General features: G+C 51.9%; 5 protein-coding genes across 5 annotated transcripts; 2 read left to right on the top strand and 3 right to left on the bottom strand.

Moving 5' to 3' along the window:
* Window positions 1-561: 561 nt before the first annotated feature.
* Window positions 562-1,077, bottom strand: LSM7 (Sm-like protein lsm7; the record flags this gene model as incomplete). Its single annotated transcript, XM_051736639.1, has 3 exons — window positions 562-689; window positions 739-810; window positions 879-1,077. The coding sequence occupies 3 exons, from the start codon at window positions 1,075-1,077 to the stop codon at window positions 562-564; spliced, it is 399 nt and encodes a 132-aa protein (XP_051583596.1).
* An 872-nt stretch (window positions 1,078-1,949) lies between these two features.
* J4E82_010428 (uncharacterized protein) lies at window positions 1,950-3,936 on the top strand (the record flags this gene model as incomplete). The annotated part of the gene is made up of 2 exons (XM_051736640.1): window positions 1,950-2,628; window positions 2,681-3,936. The coding sequence occupies 2 exons, from the start codon at window positions 1,950-1,952 to the stop codon at window positions 3,934-3,936; spliced, it is 1,935 nt and encodes a 644-aa protein (XP_051583597.1).
* Window positions 3,937-4,241: 305 nt separating this feature from the next.
* On the bottom strand, window positions 4,242-5,592 carry J4E82_010429 (uncharacterized protein; the record flags this gene model as incomplete). The annotated part of the gene is made up of 2 exons (XM_051736641.1): window positions 4,242-5,445; window positions 5,507-5,592. The coding sequence occupies 2 exons, from the start codon at window positions 5,590-5,592 to the stop codon at window positions 4,242-4,244; spliced, it is 1,290 nt and encodes a 429-aa protein (XP_051583598.1).
* A 215-nt stretch (window positions 5,593-5,807) lies between these two features.
* On the top strand, window positions 5,808-6,298 carry J4E82_010430 (uncharacterized protein; the record flags this gene model as incomplete). Its single annotated transcript, XM_051736642.1, has 2 exons — window positions 5,808-6,005; window positions 6,065-6,298. 2 exons carry the CDS (start codon window positions 5,808-5,810, stop codon window positions 6,296-6,298), a joined length of 432 nt encoding a protein of 143 aa, XP_051583599.1.
* Window positions 6,299-6,530: 232 nt separating this feature from the next.
* Window positions 6,531-6,834, bottom strand: J4E82_010431 (uncharacterized protein; the record flags this gene model as incomplete). Its single annotated transcript, XM_051736643.1, has 2 exons — window positions 6,531-6,730; window positions 6,777-6,834. 2 exons carry the CDS (start codon window positions 6,832-6,834, stop codon window positions 6,531-6,533), a joined length of 258 nt encoding a protein of 85 aa, XP_051583600.1.
* Between the last annotated feature and the right edge of the window lie 3,513 nt (window positions 6,835-10,347).

The raw sequence follows: 10,347 nt of genomic DNA on the forward strand, positions 1-10,347 counted from the left end.
GTCTATGTGTACGGAGTGGCAATTATAGCTACGTTAAGAAAATAAACACGTGTTTTGTGTGGGAGTGCTGAGATTTGTGAGTGATCAACATCCCCGGGTGATCAACATCCCGGTCAGCTAGCTTAGCAGCGTTCTCATCTGGTCAAGGACCAGCAATGTCCCCTAATGGAACACCTCGTGTGAGGAGTGATTAGTATCAGATGTCGTTGTGCAAAAGTGTATTTCATCTTTGCAATGAGCGTGATCATGGTGTCATCCTAAGACTGTTATGCTCGTACCACGGGACGAAGCAGAGTAAAGACGGCGAATTAAGATAGCATCCTAACTCTCGTAAGTTTTTCATATTGCTGTCTGTGATGGTATCAAGAGCGCGAAGACCCTCAGACGCTGTATTTCTCTCGATAGAAATTTTGTGCCGTGTCTGTGTCTTGGATATGCCTCGTGGGTATCGTATAAGGTCTCATTTCCATGCAATGTCCCCGATCCTTGCCGCTGTCCTGCCGGTTGTTTTTGCGCCGTAGGCTTCAAGGAAGGGCTAGATGCCTCTTGCTAGTCTCTGGATCATTCCTCTTCCTGTATGAAGGGGTTCGGGATCTCTTCGCTTCCGTCCACGGGCGAGATGACGACTAGGAGGGTGCCGCGTGCGACAATGAGGCCGAGCTTGCGATAGCGGATGTTGCCGTCCTCGTCTACACAGGGTCAGAGATATCCGCGTGGAGACAGCGGAGGGGCACATACCAGTCAATGCTTCCTTGACCTCATCTAGGACGAGGTTCATGAGTTGGTCGTAGCCTTTGAGTGTGCCAATGACTGCAACAAGTTAGATTCTAGCGCGCCTTCGCAATACATCATTTCCTGGCCCCCGCCAAGATGCGTACCTTCTCGTCCTCCGCTGAACTTGACTGTGATCTGCTTGTCCATGTACTTGCTCAGGTCAAGAATGTTCTCCTTCTTTGGGCGCTCCGTCTGTCCCCCAGCACCTCCAGCCTGTGCACCGCCACCACGGCCACCTCCCCTTCCGCCGCGGTCGCCTCCTCGACCTCCACCGCGGCCCCGGAATGCGCCTCGCTCAGACATGGTATTAGCGTGGAGAGAAAGAGAGGCGATTTGGATGTTGGAGCGTATGGTGAGGTGCAGCTCGGGCGGCCAGTAAGACTTGGTGGTCTGTGCCGTTCCGGGAAAGGCTCCTTCCTCCAGGGCGGCCACCCCACATCCCGGTCACGTGCAGCTTGTCTGGCAGGAGGCGTCGCAGGGGTGGAAAGATGATTTCCGCCATTGCTTCCAGACCTCCGCCGTGCTGTGGCGCTTGGTTCTTAGCAGCTAGATTCACCCAGGCCCACGCGTCCTGCGGCATTTTTCGTCATGCCGCCAGACGACGACGACGACGACGACGACGACGACGACGCCAGCCCAGGGTCGCTGCCACCGTCCTGGCCTCCCATACGGTACCATGAAGCACCTCACACACTTCTGCCACAGCCGGGCTAGTTTCAGCGTCGCCCGTGGCCGTGGTGTGGCTGTCTGTCGGAAAGTCGGCAGAACCTGAATCGCCCGCGATGCGCATTTATTGCACATCAAAACGCCTGGGCCGCTTTTAGCTGCACACCACCAGTGATTGGCTGGGAGGGCCGCTCTTGGAAAGCTCTTTCTTATTTCCGGTACGATGGGTGCTTCCTTGTCCGCCCCTCTGCTTTCCGTTCGGGGCTCTTCAGCCACCGAGCAGCCGTTTGGCTTTCCACCCTCGCCTTTGCAACTCTCCCAACCATTCCCTCGTGCGTTATGTATCTTGTCCTGTAAATTCGGGCCTTCGCGACTAGACGCGAGCGCCCTGTAGTGTGCTTGTGCTGAGTTGTTCGAGCCTAGCGTCCTCCGCTCCACCCTCGAATCTTGCCATCCGTTCATTCCGCCCTCGTAGTAATCACCAACCCGGCATCCCTCCAGGCCAAGGTATGGCCAACCCGGAATCGCACGCTGCGGCTGAGCGCACCATGCCCTCGCATGCGACACAGCACCATGCGCCGTCTCTGCCCAGCGACCTCAAGCGCAAACGCAGTCCTTCTCATGAGATGCACCTGGCTTCGCCCGCGCCCGTCCCCAAAGCCGCTAAGACCCACAACCACCTCCAGATCAACTACCTCGCCAGACACCTCGAAAAGGACCTGCCGCTGATTACCAACGATGACACCCTGCCCAACATACTCTCCGTCCTCAGCGACTACCAGGGCGTGCTGGACCGCCACGAGAGCATGGCCTGCAACCTGGGCGCAAGACCGCTGGGACCCATCTTGATCAAGCGATTCGAAAGGCTGTTCGACGGCCCCCCACGAGTACTCAAGAGCCATGGAAAAGACGGGACGACGGTGACCTGGCTGGACGTGGTCGAGTTTGCGCGCAACAAGCCGGAGCAGTTCCAGCTGGACCAGATGAGCGAAGGGGTACGCGTCTGCCAGTTCTACACCAAGCAGTGTCGAGTCCAGATCTCAGAGGAGGACTTCGTATTGATATCATCGGGCATTCCGCAGAAGATGATTCCTCCGCAACCCATCATAGAAGATGAGGAGAAGGAGCTGGGCACCATGGAGATTCTAGAGAAGAACTTGAGCCAGATATGCTCACTGGCCGATCAGGGTGAGTCTGACCAAGCACCATAACTAGCATCTAATTCGCTAACGTTCGACAGTCGCTGCTCGCACTCGGCAGCTCAATCACAGGCTTAAGGGTCGCAAGCAGGCCATCCTCGATCGAAGAGCAACCGCAAGTCCCGCTCCTCCCATTCCTCGCCCTACTAGCCCCTCCAACGTCGCACTCATGAATGGCGGCAGCTCGAGCGCCCCGAACTTGGGATACAGCCAGAGACACGCTCAAGCTCATACCCAAGCCTCGCAGACATCACCAGGTGGTAGTGGTGGCTTCGTCGCAGTCAATGCGCGTCAGCATCATGAAGCCAATGGTCACGGGCACGGCCACAGTCATAGCCGCGGCCACGGTACTTCGTCGTCCACCCGTCATGAACTCCTAGCCAAGTTTCATACAACAAATGGTCGGAGTTCATCCTCGCAGCCACCAAATAGCACCGCCGATGCACGGAGACCGTCCATGGGCAGCCATGCAGTCTCTCACCCATCTACTCCTGCAACAATTCCAACTAGGGCTGTCCCGAAGCCCGCCGATGGCCCTCAGGCTCCGCTGCAACATATTACAAGGCCACCTCAACCCCTCAATGAGTCTGAGCTGCACTCCATGATGAACTCGCCTGTACCGATACCCAACACTCCCTCCAATCTCCTTCCCGCCTCGAGTCAACGCGCCAGTCAACAACCAGAGAAGGATGACGGAGGCCCTTTCAAGGTTGAAATGGTACACAGGATGGAAGGTCTAGCCAAGGGTGAACGCATAATTCCACCGTGTGATCGCTGTCGGAGGTTACACATGGATTGCCTGAAGAACCTCACGGCATGTGTGGGGTGCACGAAGAAGCATGCAAAGTGCTCATGGAAAGAAGTCAAAGAGGGTGAGTTACGCGGTGGATATACCTACCCGCCCGGTACTACCAGCAATGGTCAGAGTGAGACTAGCGACCATGAAAGTGGTGATCGCGCAAGTACGGGAAGTCCTGCTGCGATGATGAGTCCTTCACATCATGTGCCAACACCATCGCATATCTCACACAGCAACGGCCAGCACACACCTCAGCATCAGCAAGCCCACCACCAACCTTCAGATCAACATACACAGCCACCCCCACCACAGCGCGATGGCTCACACGATGCACGGGTACCATCGGGCCGTAACACCCCACATGAGCGGGAGCGGGAACGAAACGTCGAAACCCAGCTCCAAGAAGCTGCACAATCTAGCCTTGCACATGCGAACGCTCGACTGGGTGGGTCCGAAGGCAAAGGACCTGACTACCCCAATCAGACCATGGTTGCTTGAACCATATTACAACACAAACACTGACAGCTGGAGTCTTGTGAGGGGCGATATCAGGGTTCCATTTCTTTGTACATTTGTTGCATGATACCATATTCGCTCTCGTTCTGGTTTCGAGGCTTGGGAAGCAGGATGTTTCTTTCTTTATATATCAAACTGCTCTTCATCACGAACCATAAACCTTCAATCTTATCACCATCAGAGCTATCTTGTGCATGCGTCGTATCAAAGAGTCTTGATAATGGAATAAAGAGCATGTGCGAAAGAAGATCTCAGTGTAGCCGCCATCAGTAGATGTGGGTATCTTCTTATTTCTTCCTCGCTATCCAGAACGAAGGGCGGTATGTATTTTGCAGCATACTCCGGGTGTTGGAGATGTATCCCGTCTCGATAGTACCATGCTCTTGTCTCTCCATCACAAACCCAAAATGCTCAACTAATGCAATTACTTCGTCATGTGTGAGTTCTACCGAACCTGGATCACCAATCCCTGCGTCCACATCGGCTCTCCTTTCTCCATCCTCGGCCAGTTTACCTTCGTCGTTCACTCTCCGTGGTGGTGGATGCCACAATAGTGGACCAAGATTAATCCATAAGCCTCCTGGTTTTAAGCAGTTACGAACAGCTTCGATATAGCGAATAATATTCGGCGCAGTGTCAATGAAGAAGACAGTCGCTACTGCATCGAATTCATCTGTATAGTCGTGCCGACCGTAGACAACGCAAAAATCGCCTGTTGATATGCTCATTCGTTCACCGGCTGGAACTCTTGAGGCCGCTGCTTTTGCTAATTCTGTCGCTGGATGTATGTCCGGTACTCTGACGGTTCTCAGTTGGTCTTCCCGAGAGACGTGGTTTGAGCTGTTCAGTGCCCAGGGAGCAATCTTGAACTGTCCAGTACTTTTTGTGTCATTCAAGACCAACGCGCTTGCCATGAGCATATGGTAGGAAATCTCATTTCCCTCGACGCTGAAGCCTGCACGGCAGATATCGAAGACCAGACGTCCCAGCCCAACCCCAGGAACCAGAACTTTAAGATTTGCGCGATCCAAATCTGGGGTGGTACTGCTTCTTGATGCAAATTCTTCTTCTACTGCCGCTACAACGGGATCGAAGCATTTGACCCTCTCCGCATGCCCTGCTTGACTCCACTCCCTCCAAAACTGATTTACACAACTCCGTGCCTTGTCCACATCACCCTGACTCGTCTTTGCTCCAAGCTCATCCATGATAATGTCGAAGACCTTGTATTCGTCGCATGCATATTTCTCTGGCACAATTGAAGCTACCCAATCACTATCTAGAGTGGGGGCTAGGAAGGCTTTGAAACCTGCTACGAAAATAGCTTCTGCTAGCTCGGCATTGCTGTCAATCAGGTCGTCTATTTGAGAGAGCGTAGACAGGATAGAGAAGGGCGGGCGGGATAGCAGTGTCCAATGCGATTGTGGGAGGGAATAGAAGGCTTGGCGGCGCAGGTGTGTCCCATTGTAGTGAGCAAGGCGGCGGTAGGAGCTGCGGAGATGTCAGCCACTTGTCTTCCGGTGTCATCTTGGTGAGGCACGTGTGAGCATACCGAAAAGAGTCTAAAACTGAGAGGATGAGATTTTGTTCCTCAGGGTCTGTGGTAGGGTCATAGGGTTCTCGCGATGCTGCTTTCATCTTTCATTCAGAAAAGGTTGATGATGCCTTGAGTTTCGTAAGTGGTCTGTGGCTTTGCTGACTGTTGCAATTGTTGTTTGTGTTCGCTAAGTCCTTTGGGTTGCTATTGTCTCGTGACAGGCTTCAGGGTGAGGTTCGCAGTTATTGCCCCACCTGCCTCGGTCCTCCATCATCATCGCGACTTGACTCTTCGCGCTTGCCTTCAACACGCGACAATGGCTACTGCAATCATGGACGGCATCACAACTCACGCGCTCACTGAAGTCTCATTCCCTCTCCCAAAGGCACCACATACAAATATACATCTCCAGCTCACGGACAACGGCCCAAACTTGTTGCTCTTCCTCACGACTGCTGCAGCTGAGTCTGCGACTTCTGCACCCCTTGGTTCCTTCGTATACGCCATGCCTAACGTAAATATCATATTTGATAACATTCATCTTGCAAGTACATAAGCTGACGACGTGCGCAGATGGCTAAACCTGCTGAAGCACTTAGTACGCCGCTCTTCACTCACGGCGGCACTCTAGATTTCACGACTCGTCTATCCAAGGTGCTCGCGCGTAAGACGGGAAAGCCCGTATATGTCGGAAACTCATCCAGTTTTGCCAGTGCAGGCATGGGTGGAACCGTCGAAGAAGAGATGGAAGCGTTCCGGAGGGTGGTTGAGGTTGTCATGGGCTTGCTGAAGTCGGAGAAAGAGTAGGCATAACAAGCATGCTTCGAGCGAGCTAAAGACATAACTTTTGCATGGTGGAGTCGGGACTGTCATAATGTGCTATGGTCTAACGTCACAGGATGCAAGGGTGGAATATGTTTGTTGATGGTATCATTCGTCGATAACGCTACACGACCGTATCCGCGCATTCCGCTTGGATGTCTCACTGCTCTTCGATCCACTTAAAGGCATCGAAGCATTATTCGAATGCAACAGCGGCTTACTCCTGACCAAGCCTCTCCTTCGCGCTCTGCTTTGCCTCGTCGGAGGTGTTGGGGTTGTTCAGCGTAGCCTTAAGACCACCAGCAACGTTGTTGGGGTTCTTGTCTCCACTGGAAGAAGATACGGCGCTCGCATCACCACCGTTCTCGATCTCCTGAAGGACCTCCTTAGAGTGCTGCTTGGATTCGTCGGACGTGTCTGGAAAATGTCAGTGTTGAAGGCCAGCGGGACATAGGCAATTTACTTGGGTTGTTGAGGTTTGCCTTGTGGCCTCCGACAACGTTTCCTGGATTGGCAGACATGGTGATGTTTGATGGTGTTGGAAAGATTGTAGTGATGGTTGGAAGAGTTGTGAGGGTTGTCAGAATGGTAAATAGCTGGATTTGATAGTGAGTATGTAGCAGATGAACCCCGGTGTTCTTATACACGTCAGGTTCCCTCAAAGTAGCGTCATTTCCCTGTCTCGTGAAGGTGTGATGCAATGTATCGCACGATCGATTTCAGTCCCCTGAAGTTTGCTACGTCAATGATCGGGTGCCTGCTCAGTTCACTTGTACCTGAGATTGGAGCACTTTTCGCATCCACTGTGCTACCCGCTGCCGCGCAGGCAGGAAGGTCTGGGCTCAAGGCACAATGTGGATGTCGCTAGCCGTTTGTGTTCATTGACGAGGTCATCGTGTAGGGGGCCTTCCAGGTACTCCCCTGGGTCAGTGATAACTCAAGACGAGTCGTCATTGTGGGTGACCGTCAAGTGGATCAGAACATGGAGAAGTTTCAGGTACCGCCGCCGCATCATGGGCAATAGTAAATGCCATGTCTCCTGGATCGTAGACGCCCCACTTAATGAGCGATCGATCTAAGATCTAGCATGCAGGTTCCCGATTAGCACCCAGAGATACCATCACATAGGCACGGCAAGTGCATCCAAGTGTTTTAGTTCAAACTCTCCAGTATTTCCCTGCGGCATACTACACAACCTCACCAATGAGGTGATCTGACTGCAAAGTATGGTTGACGTCATTGACGCGCGCATGTGATCTGGCGTCAGCGCGAGCACGATATTCGCGTCCAGTTTGGCATGCAGTCATCTCAGGTCTTGACCGCTCAACAATCGCGATCAGCACCTCCTTTGGCGTCTCGTATTTTCATCGGCATTGCAAACGAACCTATAACCTGTAGCCGTATATCTTTTCAGGCGCAATATTGCTTTTCTGTGTCCGTCATCATGTTCGTCATGCCGACGCTCTGACCAGCATCTGTGCGTTCAAGCTGACACTCGCTGCACACCGACAAGAACCGACTCAACCGATACACTTCCATCTGTGAGTTCAGTGATGGAAGCACATCGTCCTGTGGACAGGTCGCTGTAGCTCTCGTCTCGTTACGGTCCTGTACCCTTCGCACTGCTGGACAGGACTCTTGTCCTACCTACCTAGGTAGGTACGAACTCATGCCAACCTTGGTAACATCCACTCATTTGATCACCAAGAAGTCCTGGCTGCAACGCTGCTGAGGCATCTCCAGGCGGTATGAGACTACCTAGCCTATTACCACTTTCGTAGGGGATTCTAGTGATTCCATGCTCTCCACTTGCGCTGCGATTGTCATCCTTCGCAGCGTAAGCAAAAGAACAACAAACGACGGGCATGCTCAAGAAGAAGGCACGGGAGAAAGGAGAAACATGTTTTACGCAGGAGTATGAGGCTCTTCGACCGCATGTAAAGATTCGTAATGAGTAGGTATAAGGTTTCATTGCCTCCTCTGACGGTCAATAGTTTTGGCTGAGGCTGTCACATTACTACCTGTCCAAATGAGGCACGGTCAAATTTGAACGAAGACTCCAAATAAGCAAACCCGCACTAACGTTTGACTACAGTTGTTGTATTGTGCAAGGCCACTCGTTACTCAGTATTCATTTAAACATTGTCATCAATATTGACTTACGCATTCGTGCTGAATATGCCAGGGTAAATCTTATTCACAACTTCGCCAGCTCTCAATGTGAAGAGCAATGCATTCTTTAGGCCTTAGTGGTGTCTGGAATGCGTAGCCACGGTCATACGGCTCTTGCTAATGCCTACACTCGTACTAATGGAGACCAATGTATAGTACAAACGCTCAATTAAGACATACTTGAGTAGCCAACGAGTAGTATCTTTTTACCGATTCAGAAAAGCAATGACGCAGTGCTGGATGATAATGCTGTTTCGCCCAGTAAAACCTGATCCATGATACCTATTGAGAACGTGCGCACTCGTTTTGTGTATGCTGCTCAGAACCAGGCGCATGGAATTGTAGACGTAGAGTCACAATATCAGTCGCTCCAGAGGGATTAAAATACTGGCTCGGGCTCTTTGATTCATCTCCAGCATCGGATATGCGCTGAGTGTTGTCGGCCGATAACCCACCCACTTGTGGTATGTTATTGAGGTACCTTTTGCCAATTGTGGCATGCGATGTAATAAGCCATCCAACAGATTGCGTAAGCGGGAAGGCCTATAACAATTGGGAAAACTGCTTAAGTTATGCTTACACAACCGCGTCTCGCGGCAAAATACCTGGGTACGTCTATTATTTGCAATGATTGCAAAGTCCGGTAATTAAGATAGCTGTCTAGTAGTTGATGCTAATTAAGGGCTTTTAGGTCCCTAGGTCGTCTTGAGCCAGACGCATCTGCGCAACGAGTGCCATTGATCAACGTGTGGTTAGATCTCCCGGTCTTCGTTACCGAAGACCGTGTTAGGGTGATCGTAGATGAACGTGGGGGTTTTGCAATTGGCATCGTTCGTTCAGCCTCTCCGTCATTCCACAGCGTTGGTTGATCAGCTCTGTCATAAATTTAATGGTATAGCGCTGCGACAGTACCTACACCGCTATAAATGTGCCCAGAGATATGTAGTAATCTAACGCTGCAGCACATTTGGGCATCATTTACGGGTCAAATGGCGTTCCGCCTTCAGTAATCTTCTGGAAAGGATCTTGGAAAGATTAGTCTACCAAGCGGTATCCCTGCCATTCTTACGCCCTAATTCGACAAGCGAGCACAACCCTACCGCTGACAAAGTCTCCGAACACCAAAGCCCGCACGCATCACTGGATACCAATACGTCGCAACTAATCTTCCATGCGACAGCGGTGACATCATGGAATACTAATCGGGTCACGGATTCCTGCATGACAGGATGCGATGCGCGGGCTAAGGCGTGAGCTTGGCGATAGCTGAGTAACATTCTCTCGTAGTGACTACACCTCGTGTTAAATCGTGTTAAGACGGCTAATATTAGCGACCGTTGGAGCCTCTGACTCGTCAACGCATTCGACACGAGCATTGCAAGTATGGCTCTATTGGATTAGTGGCCAACCATCCAATGAATCTCGTAGTTGCGCCAAAATGATCATCTCAAATCGAAACATCCCGTCGGCTATACCGAGCTCGGTGGTCGCCAACCGGGGGCGAGCCAGATGCGCAACGGCAGAGTCGCGTGAGCGCTTCAAGTCACGAATACGACCCGTGTCAAAGTTTCGGCCGGTCTTTCACTGTGCCTGAAGATTTGGCATGCTTATCAGAGTGAGGACAAATGGTGGTTCTCTGGGAGCCACCCGATACGAGAAGGAACCAGAAAGAGACTTGGCCATGTATATCATCGGCGAAGTGGAAATAGCTGATGTAGTAAAGCACGACACAAGTCAGTAACACGACGCATGGCGGTAAAGACGTCTCTCCATGAATGCCTCAATCGTTGCCTATCCCGCCAAACAGACCTTGTCTAAATCTTCGCATACCGGTCGTCGTGCGTGCGGCTCAAATAAGCATC

The sequence above is a fragment of the Alternaria postmessia genome (assembly GCF_024291825.1).
Source record: "Alternaria postmessia strain BMP 2775 chromosome Unknown scaffold_125, whole genome shotgun sequence".
Classification (NCBI taxonomy): domain Eukaryota; kingdom Fungi; phylum Ascomycota; class Dothideomycetes; order Pleosporales; family Pleosporaceae; genus Alternaria; species Alternaria postmessia.